This window comes from Diaporthe citri (genome assembly GCF_014595645.1).
Source record: "Diaporthe citri strain NFHF-8-4 chromosome Unknown scaffold_1, whole genome shotgun sequence".
In the NCBI taxonomy this organism is placed as follows: Eukaryota; Fungi; Ascomycota; class Sordariomycetes; order Diaporthales; family Diaporthaceae; genus Diaporthe; species Diaporthe citri.
The window spans coordinates 2,681,696-2,701,034 of NW_025064846.1; the positions used below are offsets into that span (position 1 = coordinate 2,681,696).

Consider the following 19,339-nt stretch of genomic DNA (forward strand, 5'->3'; position numbering starts at 1 on the left):
GGTAATTACTAACTGAGCCTTACAAGCCTGAATTTGATGCAACAGCTGACAATTAGAACCCAGCCGTCAAAGTCTTGGGGAAGAAGTGGCTCGGGATTCGTATCCGCGTCTCAGTAACTACTGTCAATGCCGCTATCCGTCTGCTGGGGATGGTATGCAAGGTCCAAGCACCCGAACCAGCTTCAGCGCGTTTGCTTCAACGCAAACGCGCAGCGGGTGGATGAGGCGTGAAACATTCTCAGCCGGCTGCTTTGTCCATCACAGAACCATCCACCATCAAACACGCGGTGAGCTAGTGCGAACTTGGCGCATGTTCCATCGCTGGCGTAGCATAGATGAATCACTTGGATCAGGAGAGTCTTCGATTGCGAAGTGTGCATTGCAATTACGAGGTGTTGACATTCTAAGTCTTTCCATTGGATTGCCTGGATTTGTTTCTACATGAAAGATATTTCCAACCGGCCAGCCAGAGACCGCATATGTCGCTCATCAACTTGGGGTTGTGACATTCAAGCATGGTGAACTGCGGGCAGCAGCGTAAGTGGAATCAGCAGGCACAGGTCAAGGCTGTTACCTTTTCTCATGAAACAGACAGATCACTCTTGTCGGACGCGCTCCGAATATTGCAAGATATCGATGCCACTTCGCTTCCTACGGCTCGCTCCGCGCGGCAGCTGGAGCTAGTCTTTGAGTCTTTGGGGGATGCCGCTGAAGCTGCAAAGATGCGGAAGATCGTCGACGAGTGCCTGGAAAATCATGGTCTTCTGCTCGCGGCTCGTGATAGCGCATACTCAGAGGATTTCTTTACCAAGCTCGTTCTATTTAAATTCAGCTAGGACTCAGTGGAACTCTACCGGTTCAACAAGACATATCAGTGCTTTCCCCTTTGTTACTCAGACATAGGTATTCATACATTGTTCAAAATCAACTTCTGGGCGTATAACTTACCTCCAACCACACGTGCACCCAGGGCAACTTAACATAGCGCCCATAACAAGAAAAACCAAATTTTAACACAATGCTTCGAATGAGTCGTCCCTGAAACGTACAGTCTAGCACAAGACTCCTATCAATAGCCTTATTCCGGCCTCCATTCCCTAAGAGCAGACTTCTGGCCGCATAATTTCTGTCTAATTCAGACGAACCTTGCAGCAGGAAGCTTCGTTGGGCTCGGGCGTGTACAATAGCGCCCTCCTTTCCATCACGAAGGCAGCTGATTCACTACCAACCAAAGCGTCTTCGCACCCAATTCCAACGTCTCTGTCTGGCCAACCTTCAACTCACAGAAATATCTTCCCAGCCTCTGGAGCTTACCAGCCGCGTTATCATCCTTGCCCTGCCCAGCTTCCTCAAGCAGCGCTCGGGAGTCTGCGATCCCAGCGACGTGACACAATTCCTGCGTTTCCAGAATCGACGCACTCAGCCCTCTCGCATTCAGCCAGTCCTTGTTCGCAACAGCCACATATGCCGCCGCCCGTTCCCTCGGCGTCTTGGGCTTCTTCGCAACAGCCCCTATCGCCGTAATCGGCATCGCCGTGGCAGCGCCGACAGCCCCCAACACGGTGCCGAGCGTCAGCGAGATCGCGCCGCCCACGACGCCAAAGGCTGCGCCGACGACGTGCCCGCGCTTGGCCTCGTCGCGGATGTGGCTGCCCACGGACCTCGCGCTCCTCGCGACGCTCTTGCCGAACGAGGCGGGCGTCGAGCCTAGGTGCCGCGCTACGTCGCCTGCGTGGGCGAGGGCCTTGGCGGAGACGGTGGCGGTCAGGAAGGCGGAGACGGTGGTGACGAAGGCGTGCCACGTTTCTGGCGTGACGCCGCGGGCGAGCAGGGCCGGTGCGTAAGCTGTTATGAAGGCGGCTGCCGCGTCCGGACGCGACTGCGGGACGGCCACGGGCTTGCTGGATGGTGACATTTCTGCGTATGATGGGAGATCCTCGCTTGGCGGGAAGTTGAAGGGGTTCTCTGGTGTTGGCCCCGCAGGTTGCTGAGACGGGGTGGCTGATGGGCGAGACGAGGGGCCTGGCGTCGAGTCGCCGTAGGAAGGCAGCGGTTCTTCGCCTCTGTCGGCTGGGTCCTCAGTGGGACTTGGTTTGGTTGGTTTTGCGTCTGCCATGGCTAGGCTTTATTCACAAGACTTTGGGTTTGGACAACGGATATACAATTGATTCTGACCCAAGTTCGAGGTTTGAAGTTGCAGAAAGCTGATGTTTCAGACCGACGGGCATGAGGCTAATTGTGAAAGCGTCGATGATCCTCGAAGCCGACCGCGGAGCCGCTTGCTAGTTAGCTTCTGGCCTACTTCCTTATTGACGTGGTCTGAAAGGAGTCTATATGGGACTGCGAGCCCCTGGAGTTGGGAATGAGTACACTCACCAACGACGGGCAGGATTCTCGATGAGATCAGACGATGAGAAATTGGTCAGCTATTCCACTTTTTGTCTGACAGTCTGGGCGTGCAGGCGCTGCTATATGCTCGCACGCTGCTCCGCTTCTTTACTTCGCCCCTCCTAGAATATCAATTGGTCTGACGCATAGCCGTCTATTCGCATCCCTCGGAACGATCCTTGTTGTTCGCCAACGCGGCTGACCAAGTAGCCTTGCCCTGAAATGCCCGACTCGAGATCTCACCTTCCTGCCTCCTGCAGAACACTATTCGAATTTTAGCTGGTCGGAACATCTATCTGGATTTATACAAGCACCAAGTGAACACCCAGCCTCACAAAAGCATAATGATATGCTGTGTGGCCAGCCTGTGGCTAGAAATAGTGTTATGGTGATTGGGTTTTTTTCTTCGTGGGGGTGGATGAGCTGCTAGGTAGCTGGCATGTAGAACTTTAGTCTCGATTAACAACAACTGGGAACTGGTCGCGAAAGGCCGTGGAGGGCAAATTCTTCGGTAAGAGTATGTCTCATTTCTGATTCAGCAACCAATATTGAATTCACCCTGAGCAGCCGTCTAAGCCAGCTCCAGCCGCAAGGCATCATATTGCAAATAAGTGCTCTCAGGAAGAACTGCATCTTCAGGCGCTGTAGCTCGTGCAGGAAGAGAAAGCACAATAGTATTAAGACCCGCCTTCAATATGCTAGCATCAAATGTCCACTTGTTACCGGTGACATAGCACGAATCTGACGACCGAGCACCGCACGAACTGCTCTGCTTCGATCTTTTCTGCGATTAGTGACGTGATCGTGTTTGGAAAGTCATGAGGTCCGCACTTACGAGATAGTCCAAACAGGAAGAGCCTTGCCGTTGAAGACCACAGTATACGGCAGATTGCCAAAGGGCTTACTGTCGCTATCGGTGTTGCCAGCGGACGTCTTGACGCCGGCAAGCTGGATCGTGAAGGTAGCCTTTGTCTTGCCCGCAAGGGCCTCGGCGGTCGTGTCAAAAGTGACGGTCCAGTTGTTAACATTGGTGTAGTACGGATCGGGGCGGATGGTGTTGGCCTTGCCGCCAAACACGCTCCAGTGCATGTAATTGAAGTCGGTGGCGATGTTGCTCCTGCCCACGTGGAAGTTGACGCCGTCGGGGAAGTCCTTCGGGAAATCGTGAACTGCCCAGTAGAGGCGGTACTGGTTCGGCGCGTTGGTGCGCGTCGTGTCCCTCGCGCTGCCGTGCCGGAACTCGCCGCAGCTCCGGTCGGGCGTGCCGATGCGCCACAGCTCGGTGCCGGCGGACTCGGGGACCCAGGTTGCGGACGTTTTTGTTGTTCCGCCTGCTTGCACGACCACGCCGTCCTGTGTGTACTGCCCGAAGACTCCGTCTCCGTAGACTGTCAAGCGGTATGTTCCAGCCTTGACACGAGGTAGTGTTATGGCACCGTTGGATCCGATATAACCCCAGTACTGGTATGATTTCGTGTCGAAGTTGTTGTCTTGAAAGTTGAGTCCGTTGCTGGCAAGGACGGCAACGGCCTTGGAGACACCGGCTGGGAGTGTAATTTGACCTTGCCAAGTACCACGGCCAGAAGTTGGGACGTAGCCCGGGACGTATTGAGCAATGGAGTCATAAAACTGCGCATTCCAGGACGGGTCCGCGAATTTTCCTGCGTCAGCACGGAGGCTCTGAATCGATGTGCCCTTGGCAGCTTTGTTGAAATAGTAATAGGACTGTAATCTTGCGTTAACAGTTTTAAATGGTGAAACAAGAGTGTCAAACTTACCGGACCAAAGGTGCGATCGAACCCTCCTGTAAGATCGGGATTTCCGTTACCATGGTGGTTCGAGACTAGAAAGTCAGCATACTTGTGAGACTTGAGGGCCCAAGTAAAATTTTGACACACCGACATAATTGTACACAATGCCGTCGACAGTCAGATCGGACCACTTGGGCCCATTGTAGAAGGTGTCTTTGGTGTTCATGACAAGCCAAGCCCCATACACACTCCCATCTCGTGTACCCGTCCCATCAGCAAACATGCCGTGGTGGGTGTGGTTCTCCCAGTCCTCCGAGAACATGTACTTGGAGAAATAGTCCGACATTTGCTTGCGGTATACCTCGTTCACACCACTGCCCGGGACGTAGTAGGTTGTATCCTGCACCGTCTCGCGGGTGCCGGTAGGGATAACGGACCACATGTCGTTACTCGACGAGAGTTGGTTCCAGATGGTTGAGGTCGGACGGAAGAGGAACCGCATCTCTCCGAGAGCACCACCGTTGGGATAGGCAGCACGGCCAAACGAGTGGAGACCGGTCTCACCGTCTCGGAGGAAGAAGTACGTCTCCATGATGTGTTTGTCGGCGAAGTTGCTGCCCAGCTTCACGCCAGCCCAGGCCGTGCCGGCGCTGTCGGTCCCCTTGTAGAGGGTACCTGTCCCTGAGCTCCAATACCCGCCATCGCAGTGGCAGTCGAGGTAGAGCCTTCCGCCGGAGCCAAGCAGGTCCTGGCCGTCGAGGGTGATGCCACTGACTGTCCCGGCGCTTTTCGACACTACAATGGAGAGCTTGCCATTGGAGATGTTGATGGTGCTCGACGACTCTGTGGCAGTAATAGCAGCAAGGATAGCGTTAGCCCATAGGGCAAGGCCGAAGAGGGTATGGAATACACCCATGCTGGCGTCCGTCAATAGCCGAAGTCAATAGTGGTCTGATTCTATTGAAAAATGGACGCAAATCGTGTGGACATAAGCTTGAGGTTTATGCACTCGATGTCTGTTAGTTTTGAGGTGTCAGGGGCAAAGGAAGACATTATTCCGAGGCGAGGCAAGCCTCGCGAGAGAAGGGACCGAGAAGCAATTGAAGTCCCAAGTCTACAGGCTTTCGATTCCAAAAAGGAGCGGAACTCAATCTCTTGGAAATAGACAATACAAATAGCCTTGTCAAATGTCATCTTGGTGGCTGCTAGCAGTATACTCTAGAGCAGAGCAACCACTCTCTGGGCCTCATTCTGATACCTAGGTATGTTACAACTCCTAACATCGGGGCCAGATGGTGAGGTGGGGCTGGACCCACGATCAACACGGTGGCATGCGGATGAAGCCTTCCGTGGTCAATAATATGTCTGGTGCTCCATCAGATGAACCTTTGCTTCGTGGAACTCAATTGCATAGGAGTGGATTGGTTAGCTTTGGAGTTCTTTTCGCTAGACTTGAGTCACTTTTTGAATGATTTCACCAGGCTCTGGGCTCCGGGTTAATTGCTGCCGAGGTTTTGAACATACAAGTATGCTGAGGTTGGAGGATGCCGTCCCTTCAATACTTTGGGTGTGTATAGTGAGTACATGATGGCGTCGATGATTCGATATTGTGCACGCAGGGATGATCGCTGCAAATGCTGACCCAATCGATTGATATTTGCTCTGTGAGCCAAGCTCTCAGCAGCAACCACTACAACGCAAGAGGGCATGCTGCGGAGGCGCGTTTCCGTGCATTGCATCTTACGGCGGGATCGACCTTTTGTATCGCATCTGCAAAGTATCAGAGGCGGGGTTGCGTGATCGGGATTTCGGTCGAAACAGACGTGAAATCGCCTTTTGATTACTTTCAATGTACAACTTGAATATGTTGTGGAAGAACCGCAATACTTGTCAATTAACACGCGACGGCACTCCACAGCCATCCACAATGAAGAATCTCGTATCTGCCATCTTGTCGGTGTCTCCTCTCTTGGCAAGCCACGTTGGCGCCTTGGTACTCGGTCAGTCGGCTGCAGCGTCCCCACGGAGCCTGAACTTGACACAGCTCAATGTCGCTGCAAAGAGCGCCATCGGGAGTCTCACCAGAATGCCAGCCTGGACCACGGGTTGGGACTGGGACCAGGGTACTGGGCTCTACGGTATCTGGAAGCACTATGAGGCGACCAAGGATGCCCAGTCGCTCGAAGAGCTGGAGACCTGGTTCGACAGGGCCCTCCCCCGAGGCGTGCGGAAGCACGTCAACAGCATGGCCGCCATCACTGCCCTGGTCGAGACATACAATATCACCCGCAACCCGTCCTACCTGCCCGTGATTGAGGACTGGGGATATTGGGCCATGTACAACCTGACCAGGACCCCGGACGGCGGCTGGCACCTCACGACCGAGCCCCATGACGGGGAAATGTGGATTGACACCCTGATGATGGCGGCTCTGCCATTGGCCAAGATTGGTGTGTTGACCAACAAGCCCGAGTACAAGACGGAGGCCATTTTCCAGTTTCGAAACCACGTCAAGTGGATCTTCGACTCTCCGAACAATTTGTACTTCCATGCGTACACTTTCAACGACAAGAACAACTTCGGAGCTATCCACTGGGCGCGCGGAAATGCCTGGGGCCTGATCGCCGCCGTGGAATTGCCCGACTACTTGGGCCTGCCCCCGACGGATCCTGATGCCATTTACTTCCGCAGCATATTGACACGACAGCTGGCAGCTCTAGCTGACCTACAGGACCCCTCCGGCCTTTGGCGTACAGTCCTGGACAAACCCATCAGCGACGGTTCGTACCTCGAGACCTCGGCTGCAGCGGGCTTTGCCTTCTCGTACTTGAAGGCTCAGCGTCTGGGGTATATCGGGGCAGAGTATCAGCCCTTGGCATACAAGTCTCTGCAAGCTGTACTGTCGCAGATAGCACCAGATGGGCTTGTACGAAATGTCAGCGCCGGGACTGGTGTGGGAGAAGATGCCCAGCATTATTATGACATCTCGAGGATCCAAACAATGTGGGGACAGTCACTAGCTATCTCAGCACTTAGCGAGGCCCTTCAGCTCTATAGCGAAGATTGTTAATTTGGACTTTGCCAAGCTATGGGACAATTGAAACTCAGAGTGGTTCATTGATGAATTAGATTTTTACGTCTCTTCCAAGCAGTCTCCTCATTATCGTCACAGCCTTAATGCGCTGGGATAAGGCATGGGGAAAGGCTAGGTTACTACATGTGTTGCGGAAACTAATAACACTTGAATGAGCAGGCGGGAACACTGGAGGATAAGGTAGTCGCCGGGGCAATGTAGGACCAGCAAGGTGCTGGCTGTATAGTAATTTATAATTGGAGCTGTAGCAGAGTTAGTTTTGCAGTTCGGTGGCGAGTGGGTGCAGCATGGAGAACACACACACTTCCAAGGTTGTCACCGAGCTCTTGCGTAGAAGATCGGCGAGCTGGCAGCCCGGTCGAACTTTAGCAAGGGGTCATACGCAACTCATTTGCTGGCAAGTATCTTGTCTGTCAGTGGGTTATTTTGACTCTGTGGGGCCCATTCAGAAGTCCTGTCAGACGAAGTGGGGTCCACGAATATTTTACAGCGTGCTCGTCAAGAGCACTCATGAAATCTTCTTCACAGCCGTCTGCTAATCAGCTCCTTCAACTCTTACCACAAATCGACCATGATGAGAGCTTTTAAAAAGGCCCAGAGTCATCATGCCTCGCCACTTCAGTCTGGTGCGAGCCAGGACACAAATGATGGCCCCACTCGCGCATCTGCGAACTCGGTGGAGGGAGATTTCGAGACCTCGAACGTGTCACGGTCTGAAGAAGACGAGGAAATGAGCGGAGCCTCCCTTCTAGGAAACCAAACAGACCAGCACCCAGTGTCTGAACATACCACCATCCGAAAGGCCAACGTGGAAGTCTGCGCCGAGAAATCGAACCCGATTGTTGAACAACCAGGAAGGTCTCATACATGTTACAAAACGGATGGTTGGGCTTCGGAAGTGCTTTTCGCCATTTTTTTCAATGGGCTGTCTGATTGCTATCGTGGGTGTCCTCATGGCCTTTGATGGCCGGCGCAACCCGAGGCTTTCGTTCGGCATCACGCTGAACTCAATCATATCCATCCTCTCGACCGCTGCGAAGTCGAGCCTTATGTTTGGTATAGCCTCTGCCATTGGCCAGTGCAAGTGGGATTGGTTCACCGACGAAACTCGCTACCGTGCCTTGCGGGATCTTGAGCACATTGACGAAGCAAGTCGGGGGCCGCTCGGTGCATTGCGAATGTGATTCACGCCAACGAGGTCGTCTATCGCGTCTATGGGAGCCATTGTCACCTTGCTCATGCTGGCTGTGGACCCTTTTGTCCAGCAGATTCTGCGTTACCAGGAAGAGCCGAATGCTGTGGCAGCAGAATTCGCTTGGACGGAGCAAGTACTTGCCCCTACATTTTTCTCCAACAATAGCGATCCTCCTTATTACGGGGAAATCAACAGGGCGTTGTGGAATGATGATCTCTCTTATGAGAGACAGGCTCGCTGCCCGACTGGGAACTGCACGTACCCTGTGTTCCCATCGATGGGACTCTGTATGAGCACCCGCGAGGTTCCGCTGGATCAAATTGCCTTCGGTGGAAGTGCTTGCACCACGGAATACACAGACATTGCGGCAGGGCAGGTTGTCTTTGGGAATCTGACCGATGTTATGGTCACGGTTCAGAACATGCCAGGGGGCCCTGAGGCGTGTAAAGCTTCCTTCTGGGGCGACAATACGACATCTCTCCCGTGGGAAATACAATGGGGTCGAGGCGTGTCGACCCGTTGGAGTGTTCCTCTGGTTTTCATCAGCTCTATGGAGCCTGTCTTGGGCGGGGAAGAGTCAATTCTGGGCATACGCAGCCCATTGCTTGCGCTGGGTCGGATCCGATTGTCGTCACCGTCACTAACAAGCAACACGTCGATGACGTTGCAATTCGATAAAGCTGAACAGGTCGTGTTTGCATTCTGTGCGGACGATTACGAGGTCACCGTAGACCATGGAGTTCCTCAACTTCAAGAAGTAATCTCTCGTCCCCAAGCGGCTTCTCGTATTCTGACAACACTACCGTTCTCGGCGGAAATGCCACGTGTTGGACATCCGGATCAGACCAGGAGTCTTTTCCAGCAGCGGAGATCAAGCATGCCAGCGGCGGAAACTACATTGCCAGCACCTCACCGCTGTCATTCTGTACTGAAAACTGGGGCTGGGCCGTCGACATCGTGTCTCGGCTGACCAGCAGGAGCTACTTCGGCCTAGACTGGAAATCTACATGGTACATCACTGGCGACTCTGGCATTAACAACAAGGACGTGCTCCAACAAATCCAACCGCGCAGCCTGCCTGATATATCGAAGTCTATAACCGCTTCCTTAAACGCCTTGTTCAGGAAACACAGTACAGATCGTGCGACCGGTTCCTACATAAAGTACAAGACAGTGGTGCGCGTGCAATGGGCTTGGCTGGCTCTACCTGTGGCAGTTGAGATACTCGGATTTGTGTTCCTACTCTTGATTGTTTTCCGGGATCAGAGGCGCGGGAACCCGTGGAAGGACAGCATCTTGGCCGCTCTGTTCCACGGCCTGAACCCGAACGGTCTCGACGCTGGCAACCTGGACACTATCACTTCCATGAAGCGGGAAGCAATGAAGATCCAGGTCAAGCTGGATACTTCGGATGGAGGAAAAAGATTTCTTCTTACGAGTTTCGACCAATGATTTTGATGTGATACATAAGTACCTATGAGTAGCAAAATATACATAAAACAGTACCCTTTATGATGAATCTAAATAGAACCTTCCGTAGCTGACAACAGTCCAACAAAGACAAGTGACATTGATATAATTCCAGGTTTTTGCAGGGAAGAATGTGTCGAACAGCAAGTCGTTGCTCCTGTCGAGGTTAACATGGCGCTCTCCACGGCTAAACTCAATCGGTCCAGGCGGTCAAGTAGCTGGCGAATCTGCCGACGATGGGCGCCAAGCCCTGATCCTGGGAAGTCGCGAGAGCCATCCATCGTCAAGCTACCCTGGGACGTATCATTGATAACAGGAGAGGACAATGCCACCGACTCGGCGCGATTCTCAGGAACAGCGAACTCTGCGATGAAGACGCGTCGTCCAAGATGATGATTTGGCCGTGTCACCTCCCAACCACGATCCACCCATGCCCCGCAATGTTGGAGGAATGCCGTCGTCCTCGGCGCCGCGACGGCCGCACTGGTCGTCGCATCTCCGCCAGCTCTCTCGGACGAGCCTAGACAAGATGTCGACCGAGGCGCCTCGATCCCCCGATACCGTCTCGAGCAACTCGACACTGCGCGGAGACCACAGGGAAAGAGATAGAGACAGGGACCACCGGGACCGTCAGGATGGCAGTCTTGAGCGCAAGTGCACCGTCACCATCAACGAGTCCTTCGCCCGCGATGAGATCCTCGTCAACCTCGACCTGTTCGGCAGCCACATAAGACCTGGCACTCTGGTGTCTATCGACATACTGAAGCCCGAGTTCTCCAAGCAGCTGTCGACTGCGGCCAAGAGATTGGCCACTCAGGACGCAGGCAAGAACGCCGCGTGCGAACCCGGCCAGCCGACCAAGCGATACATCTTCGTGGTCAAGGATATGCCAAGAGAACTGAAGGCTAGGTACCCTCACGTCGAGCTGTACGTCGCAAAGCAGATCGCAGATGTCTTTGGCATAAAAAAGGGTTCGCAGGTCATCCTGGCTCCGGTCGACGAGAACAATCCGGCAACCGAGGCGTCTCATGTCGAGTTGACCTTCAAGGACCAGTACCTATCGCGCGCCGACATGTGGAGAATCACCGTTGGAGAGCTTGCTGGCCGCACCGTCTACAAGGGCCAGATGATGCTCTTTATGGGAACCGTCAAGGCCCAGATCTCGGCCGTATTTGTTGATGGACGGAAGGTCCACTCAGCCTTCTTCGGGAAGAACACGAAACCGATCTTCCGAAGTGAATCCGGCCGTTACGTGCTCTTCATCCAGATGGCCAAGGAGATGTGGGACTTCGACCCTGACGACTCTGGGGAGATCATGTTTAACAAGGTCGTCAACGGGTTCTTGCCCGCCCTGCTCAAGAAATGGGCGGATCTCAACGTCAAGCACCTCGTCACTATCGTATTGTTTGCACGTGTTGAATATGATACCGGTATCACGGCCGAGCTTGGCAATGCCACCTTCCAGAATGACTACTACACAGGTGTTCAGGATTGCGGTGACAAGCGGCCCTACAAGGACTTTTACCGGGTCGTAGTAAGCGAGATGGCCAGCGGCGAATGGACCAAAATACTCTACCAGCTCAAGAAGGAGTTCAACCACTTCCGGCGGGACATTAGCATACACCACCTGGACGCCCTCAGCTCGGCCCCCAGTCTCGCTGAAGAACCGGGCGCGAAGGCTCCTGCGACCCGTATCAAGGCTGAAGCGTCAAGAGCTTTGTATGGGAATGTGCTCGAAGCCATTAACCTTGCATCCTCTTTATTTGCACATGACTACATCGACAGAGACCTAAGGAGGACCGGAATCTCCGTCGTTGTGATATCTCCCGGCCCAGGTGTATTCGAGGTCGAGTACGAGACCTTGAGACGTACAACCGAGGCCCTTGTCGGCAACGGGATTGGAATCGATCTTATTTGTGTACCAAAAATACCTCTCCATTCTGTACCACTGTTTCGCTACCGCAACCCCGCCAGATCAGATGGACACACAGCCAAATCAAAGCTGAGCTTCAGTCACGGCAGCACACCAAAGCCTTCAACGCCACTGGGTAGCAGCTACCAGAGTCTGACGGGCTCTCTCTCCCCGAACAGGGCCAGCGATCTCTCCCATCGATTCGAGTCAATGGCCATGCGCCAAGGGGAGGATTGGTGTTTTGTCCTCCCCCAGTGGCTGCACGTGTCCTACTGGACTGGCAACTCTGACGACGCCTTGTCCTTTGAAGGCATTGCTCTGTCTGTGGCCGACCAATCGAAGCACTCACAAGACCAGTTTCCCATTCGATGTCGCATGTATGATTTGCAAATGAGGAGCGTGCTGGAGACGAACGAAATCGAGACACTGCCCCTGCACAGCGATCCTTTCTTTCCACAGAGCATTTTGCAAGGTAATGCTGTGCAGCAGACTCGCCTTCGTGACCTGCGAGAACTTGCTGTGATACCCGCTGAGAAGGTCCACGACCCGCTGCATGACTACGTCTATGGCTTTCAGAAATTTGCGCCTGACAGGCATGCCAAACCAGGCGAAAAGTCACTTTGGAAGCAGCTGCATGAGTTTGACGACGCGAGAGCAAGAGTTGTGGCAAAGAGGCGACAACGTCGGACGCCGAGGTTCGCCAGGGAATTGGAAGACGGAGCGAGGAAGCACCATCCTGAGGACACAAGTCTTCTTGGTACGTCCGCAGGTGAGCGGATGGGGTCAATCAGCACTCCCGCAGTGCCCACAATTGCCGGCCCGTCTAATCGCCCAGTGCGCGACGGATCGGACCATCGAACACACTCGAGGAAGAGCTCCAACGGCACGGTTGCGAGCACACAGGTGTCCTCCTTCAAGGCGCCGAAATTCCTCAGGCAGATTAGTCTTGGTCACAGAGGCTTCGGCATCGCTGCCCCAAAAGCTGCTACGGCAGAAGTCCATGTTGAAAATGCCGTCCCAACCATGGGCCCTGTCACAGTGACGTCGCCGGCGTTGTCGGCCTCAAAGATCTCGATGAAGCCGCGCCGTCCTACTACCCCACAGAGCATGTCGAGTGGTAGTTCTGGGCCTGGGCCGAAAGAGATTCCCCGAAGCGTTGCCTTCGAGTCCACCAAGGATCTTCGCGCGCAGACACCGAGCCGTCCGATGTTGATTAAAAGTGCACAACCGTCGACAGATGTAGTGCCACGAACATTTGTGAACGAGTCGCTCATTTCCACCCTCAGACCCTCGAATTTCCTTCGCGACGACAATCCTGAGCTCAAGCTTTCCAATTTACTCAGGAAGAAAGAGAGGACCGAGGATGTCGAGGATGCTGCCCAAATCAATAAGCTCCTCGCGGGAGACGTACCGGAACTGCCTGCCATGCTCTCGCCAAAGACTGCCATGTCGCCTTGGTTGACAATGATCAACCCATCAAATCCGGACACGGACAAGGTTGACATGGCCCGGCTGTACAGCCGATGGCAACACGTCTTTGTTCGTCCTTCAGAAATGAGAGTTATGAAGTGGAAGTCACTATGCTCTCCAGCAGCAGTGCCTCTGACGACGGAGTACTTCCCGACGAAGGAGCAATTTGACCGTGAATACCAGCGGCAACCATACAACATCGCTCAGGATTTCGATGATGATGAACTCGCCGAGGAACCAAGGAGCCGAGAAGAATTCTTGCGGGAACTCATTAGTCTGCGATTTTCGCAAGGATTCCAGGTTGTCATTGGGCCAGCTGTTGCGAAAGCGTTCGGTCAAAAGCACGTCAAAATCGGGGACGTGTTTTCGAGAGACCGTGAGATAGAGGACGGAACCAGCGTCTTCATGACAGTCGGGAACACAATCCATGAACTTTCTTGTGTCAATGAGACTGAAGTGGAAGTTACCATTTACGTCCGCAAGCCAACTGAGCCCACCAAACATTCTGATGGCTTAGCAGCGATGTACAGGCCGGCGATCCGTACCTTGTTGGATCAAGACTACCAAACAGCCGAGATCGACATAATCACGCCGAAAATGGAGAGGAACTGGAATTACATCGACTCTTTCATAGCTGGGCACTATGACGAGATGTCTGAGAGCCTGAGGTTCTGGCGAGCCCGATACGTGCTAATTCCCGTGACCTCTTCAAAAGATATGTCGAACCCTCAGTATGCGGACAATGAAGAAGAGGTCCGCCTTGAAGGCATCAGATACCTGGCACAACAGTGGTTGAGGCACAGGTATGTGCCGCCGGGCGAGCGTCGGTTCCAACCGCAGGGCCCACGGAATCGAAAGGACCCAAATCCGCTTGATATCGTCTACAAGACCGAAGATCCCTCTGTTGTGATTGCCGCAGAGCTGGAAACCTTGCCACTGCTTGAAAGCTTGGAACCTGGCAATAGGAAGGGGCATCTTGTTACAAACAATGAGCAGTTCAAGAAGTCGAACTTTACGATTGCAGCTTTGGCAGAAGCAATGCAGAAGCCTGTGGAAGAGGGCGGCGTCAGGCTTCAGAATCGGCGATGGCATTTCCGTCTACATTACAACTGCTTCATCGGATCCGACATGACCAACTGGCTGCTTGACAACTTTGAGGACCTCGAGAGTCGGGAGGAGGCCGAGGCTTTGGGCGACAGTCTCATGGTGGACAAGAGCAAAGAGGATGAGAAAGATGGGTCAAAGGAGCCCGGCTTGTTCGTCCACGTTGAAAAACGCCACACATTCAGGGACGGGCAATATTTCTATCAGATCAGCAATGAATATGCCAAGCCCCACCCACCAAGCTGGTTCAACAGCGCGAGGCGAAACCTTGCGTCTGTTCCGTCAACACCGATAGCTGAGAATCTCCCTCGTGACTCGCCCCGGCCGTTGGCTTTTCAGAGGCCGAGTTCAATCCACGAGGAGGATTCATCAACGTCGAGCGGGACTACTCCTACCATACCGGCTGCTGAAGGCAGCAGGAGGCGGCCAAGGGTTGCGTTGAGCAAAGTTATGAAGTACGACGTGGACCCGCGGAAAAGGTCGTATCGCCCCGAAAGGATCGACTTACATTATGACCGTTTACACAACCCGGATAATTGCTACCACATCCGGATCGAGTGGATGAATACGACAGCCAAGTTGATCGAGGATGCCGTGGAGCAGTGGACCCGCGACATGGCGAGATTCGGTCTGCGGCTGGTCGAAGTCCCCATCGCGGAAGCTTGCACCATCAGTGACATCAACCCTTTCCGCAGGCCATATATCGTGAAGCTGGCGGTGCCAACTCCGAACCAGCAACCTATTACCTATTACGACCCGACATCCTTCACACCGCAGGCAAAGATGGAAGATCACTTCTACCAGAAGGCGATCCTGAGGAAGCTCGACTTTGTGCTTGACATGGAGGCAGCGTCAAACTTCCCGAGCAACGTCGAGGTGACCTTCTCGTGGGGCAAGCCCGACTTCAGGTACACGCAGTACATCCACCGCTCGGGCACGGTCATCGCACAGATCACGGAGGAAGGCGACTTCCTGCTCGTCGCCAACAGGATGTACACCAACCGGGCGGCCATGGCGGCGCGCGAACGGGAGCTGCGCAGCGAGCAGCAGGCGGCCATCGACCGCGGGGCCGCTGGGACCGGGTCGGTGCGCGGTCCGCTGGGCGGGGCGTTCACGCCGATGGGGTTGGCGGGGGCGACGCCGACGTCGTCGCCAATGATCCGGCCGGTGGGGGCGTACAGCAGCCCCGTGATCCGGGCGACGAGCACGGCGTCCAACGTGGACCACCCGTTTGCGGTGCCGCCGGCGTCAGCGCCACGAGGCGCGCCAACGGCGAATGTGACGGCGTCGATAGGCACGGAGCCGTCCGGGCTCAAGGCCGAGATCGAGCGGTTCTGCGGCGACGCGGCCGGGCTGGAGGCGTTCACCGCGAGGTGCTGGAGCAGCAGCAACACCACAACCTGCAAGCCGCGGTGCCCGGCAGCAGCCGGCTGCGGCCGACCACCAACGCGTCGTCGGTCACGCCCGGGATGGGCCCTGTCGTTGCCGACAGCAACATCCCCACGCTAGGCCTGCCGCCCGCGGTCCTGGCCGCGCAGCAGTCTGGCGACGGGGCCAGGGGAGCAGGGGCAGGAGGAGCCGCGGGGCCAGGGAGCCCCAGCTCTGTCGCCGGGCCGAGGACGAGCAGCCCAGGGAGCAGCATCATGGGGGCTGCCAGCCAGCTGCTCAGAAGGGGCAGTGTGCAGTATGGCTGAAGAACGGCGGCTTTCGGGACAAGCCGTGTTTATGGTGTTTTGTGTGTGTGACAGGTGAAGGATAATATGATTATGTTTATGAACTGCAATATCTATATCTACCATGGTCGTCCCAGAATGGCGGCCTCCCATTATGGTTCCTTTTCCCTGAACCACCACCCACGATCGTGAATTACTGACCCCGTTGACTGTTTCCGACGCATTTCCGCCGAGCAGTGGGAGGAGGGAACCTGTGCGAGAGCGCGGTGAAACCTGTGCAGCTTCATCAGGTGTCGGTAAAGAGGGCCGTCCGGGAAAATGCGTGGGTTGATCTGATCCGCGTGTCGGTGACGGTGACAGGTGTGGCTCTGCATTAACGCTTGGCGGCCTGCGCGGAAGTCTCGCTGGGCTGGTACTGAATAATGTGGTTGTCTTATTACTATATTACTATTACTATATTCCGTGCTATACACATAAGATTTGTGTGAATCAGCAACCTGGCCGTTGAAACTGGTTCTGTGTTGTGCTGAGCCACATTCTACGACGTGTGTTGGCGGCGAGACTTCACGGTGGTGGGTTGTCTCGGCTCGGTTGGAACGAGGGCGGTCCTGTTCATTGAGAGGACGTGGTGGTGTAGGATGACACGACCTGGAGATGTGTGCTGGCAAGCGTGGGCATGTCTGGTGCGATCCGGATGGAAACAAGTGTTTCCAGCCAACCGAACGTGGCGCCCACATGCGAGAGTGGGATGAGCAGGATGAGTGGACGGATCGGTGGTGGGTGGTGGGGGATGTTTCAATGAGGTCGCAGGTGATGAGGCCTCCCGGGGAGTCTACCTGATGCCTTGTGGCGCCGTAACTTTGTGGCACGTTGGGCAGATCGGATAAGCACGCGTGCATGTATGCCATCTACAAGTGTTTTGAAACTCTACTTGAGCTCTCGGTCAGCATGTTGGAGCTGCGTGTGTGTGGGTGGCGTGCTGACGCTGCGGCCTGCGGGCCTGACAGGCGGCGGGTGGCTGAAGATGCAGACAGATGCAGGGGTGTCGCGGGGCCGCGAGGTCCTGATGATGGGCCGAGATGGGATGATGTGTGCGGCGGTCAGCAGCTTAGCAGCAGCCGTCGGGGACAGTCTTGTTTGTACTCCGATAATGCATAGTGCTGGACACCTTGTGCTGCGCGACGGTGATGACATTTTTGTGCTGTTGTGCTGTGCTACTTATTACTGGGCGACAAATCTACTGTTGCACATCGGGACCGACTGCGGGGCTCTGCTGAGAAGACCCGAGTCGTGACCAGCTCCCAGATCTGCTTGGCCAGCTTGGCAGGACAGAGGCCAAGATTTCCAAGAGCTCCCAAGAGCCCCCAAGAGCCGTCCAAGACGGCCAAGCAGGCCAAGCAGGCCAAGCAGGCCAAGCAACTGATCAAGCTTCGGGCCCAAGACCCCAAGACCTCCCAAGACAATCCGGCTCGCCCATCACATGGGGTCGAAAAGCTTGACTCTGACTGCGGCGGCGCAGCAACGACGACAGTGGATGTCGCCCTCATCAATCGCCCCATCGTCTGCGGATCTTCACTCACCGTCCTCGATGGCCATGGCTGATGGAGCGCGACAGGGCGTCAATGGTGCCAGCGTCGAAAACAAGGAAACGGGTCCGAGGTGGTCGACTGACTTAAAATCCTGGGTTAGCAGAGTCGCTTTTGTGGCTGCCGCGACGGCCAGTCATTGGTGTCCGGACTGCCCAGCAACGTCATCCTCGCGCTCTAGCGTCACGGTGTTGTTGCTGACAGGACGTCGAGAATCGGCATGTTCTCGAGTCTACAGGCGGACTAGACTATTTATTCCTTGGAATCGGTGCAGACAAAAACGGTGGACTTGCAAGGCCAGATGCAAAATTACGTGCGGCATGCACGGTAATTCTCCGTCCAGGGGTGACAGAGGGAGGAAAGCAGCAGATCAGGATCAACAGCAAGGACGGGACGGCTCTATGCTGACCTAGTGTTGCAGTGCAGGTGCAGCTCGAGATGACCTGGAGCTATTATTTCCACTCTTGTGCAGCTGTATAGGTAGACCCCAAGACCGACCTAGGCCCCCGTGGACAGAATTAGAGCCGTGCAGCCAGACGAGAGGCCATCATGGCTCGCCAACAGGCCGCGGCACAGCATCACTTAATTTGGAACACGGTACGCCGAAGGAGAGGGAATGCTGCAAATGGAAGGGGGCGGTCATCATTCCGTAGGGCCATCGCCCCTCCACGGTGCCTGGGTCTAAGGCCGGGAGGCAAGGCATACTCTGAACCCTATCTGTCGGCGATGGGCAGTGCAGTGGTGGGCGTTGATGTTGATGATACTGTGATGTGGCCAAGTTCTGATATGCGCCTTCGCTAGTCTACTCGACCGGAGGGGGGGGCTCATCCGTTTGCATTCGTCGGGCGTTACGCACACCGTCAGAATCGTCCAAGGGGCTCCGTTCTGGCCACTCGTGCCCTTTGGCGCCGCCCCAGGCGATCCCCAAAACCCACAGGTGAGTTCCCTGCAACTCTGAGTCGCCGCCAATCTTAACTCTCAGGCACTAAGTCTCGGTCGATACCTGTGACGCCACGTCAAATGTATGGGCCGGACAAGTCACTCCAGCCTCCCCTGGCGGGAGGCCCATTCTCGAACCCACCCCGGCTTTGATTGAGGTGGCAGTCGAGGTACGCAGTGCACGCCAATACGCAGGGCCAAACTTGGAGGGATACGCAGGGTCGACCGCTCAGGAACCGTCAAAAGAAACGCCAGCCAGCCTCTCGGTGATCGCCTCTGCCCTTCTGTTTCCCTTTTTCCCATCCTTTCTCTCCACATCTCTGTCTTGGCTTCCCACCTGTCATCCACCACCAGGACTGACCGATCGAGTTGACTATCTCACTACTGCCAGCCAGTCAGCCAACTCGTGGTGTTTGCGCCGTGACTCCTCCGGGCCTACAGGATACAGTCATTCTCCGTATCGATCGGGCAATACGACGCTCTTCATCAAATACCGTTGAATACCAGACGACGGCCACCCGAAACAGCCACGTCCAGCCCGAGCAGCAAGCTTCCGCGGCAACAGCCTGAACTCTAAAATAATCCTCACACGGGCGAATATTGACCACGACCAGTCGACCAAGCAGGCAATAATAACATAGACAACGTCTTCCATCACGGCCAGAGCACCCGACGGACACGATTGATACCGGTTTGACGGTCGATTTCCCCACCACTCAGCCCCCAACGCATCGCCCGCAGCGACAGCAGCAGCATC

At 55.0% G+C, this 19,339-nt stretch overlaps 5 protein-coding genes across 5 annotated transcripts; 3 read left to right on the top strand and 2 right to left on the bottom strand.

Annotated features, from left to right (window-relative positions):
* Window positions 1–1,201: 1,201 nt before the first annotated feature.
* On the bottom strand, window positions 1,202–2,116 carry INS49_000691 (uncharacterized protein; the record flags this gene model as incomplete). The annotated part of the gene is made up of 1 exon (XM_043161528.1): window positions 1,202–2,116. One exon carries the CDS (start codon window positions 2,114–2,116, stop codon window positions 1,202–1,204), a length of 915 nt encoding a protein of 304 aa, XP_043030034.1.
* Window positions 2,117–2,959: 843 nt separating this feature from the next.
* On the bottom strand, window positions 2,960–5,055 carry INS49_000692 (uncharacterized protein; the record flags this gene model as incomplete). The annotated part of the gene is made up of 4 exons (XM_043161529.1): window positions 2,960–3,167; window positions 3,224–4,113; window positions 4,167–4,231; window positions 4,287–5,055. 4 exons carry the CDS (start codon window positions 5,053–5,055, stop codon window positions 2,960–2,962), a joined length of 1,932 nt encoding a protein of 643 aa, XP_043030035.1.
* Window positions 5,056–6,066: 1,011 nt separating this feature from the next.
* Window positions 6,067–7,209, top strand: INS49_000693 (uncharacterized protein; the record flags this gene model as incomplete). Its single annotated transcript, XM_043161530.1, has 1 exon — window positions 6,067–7,209. One exon carries the CDS (start codon window positions 6,067–6,069, stop codon window positions 7,207–7,209), a length of 1,143 nt encoding a protein of 380 aa, XP_043030036.1.
* A 1,238-nt stretch (window positions 7,210–8,447) lies between these two features.
* INS49_000694 (uncharacterized protein) lies at window positions 8,448–9,880 on the top strand (the record flags this gene model as incomplete). The annotated part of the gene is made up of 2 exons (XM_043161531.1): window positions 8,448–9,213; window positions 9,273–9,880. The coding sequence occupies 2 exons, from the start codon at window positions 8,448–8,450 to the stop codon at window positions 9,878–9,880; spliced, it is 1,374 nt and encodes a 457-aa protein (XP_043030037.1).
* Window positions 9,881–10,427: 547 nt separating this feature from the next.
* INS49_000695 (uncharacterized protein) lies at window positions 10,428–17,659 on the top strand (the record flags this gene model as incomplete). The annotated part of the gene is made up of 3 exons (XM_043161532.1): window positions 10,428–15,757; window positions 15,808–16,068; window positions 17,356–17,659. The coding sequence occupies 3 exons, from the start codon at window positions 10,428–10,430 to the stop codon at window positions 17,657–17,659; spliced, it is 5,895 nt and encodes a 1,964-aa protein (XP_043030038.1).
* Window positions 17,660–19,339: the final 1,680 nt, after the last annotated feature.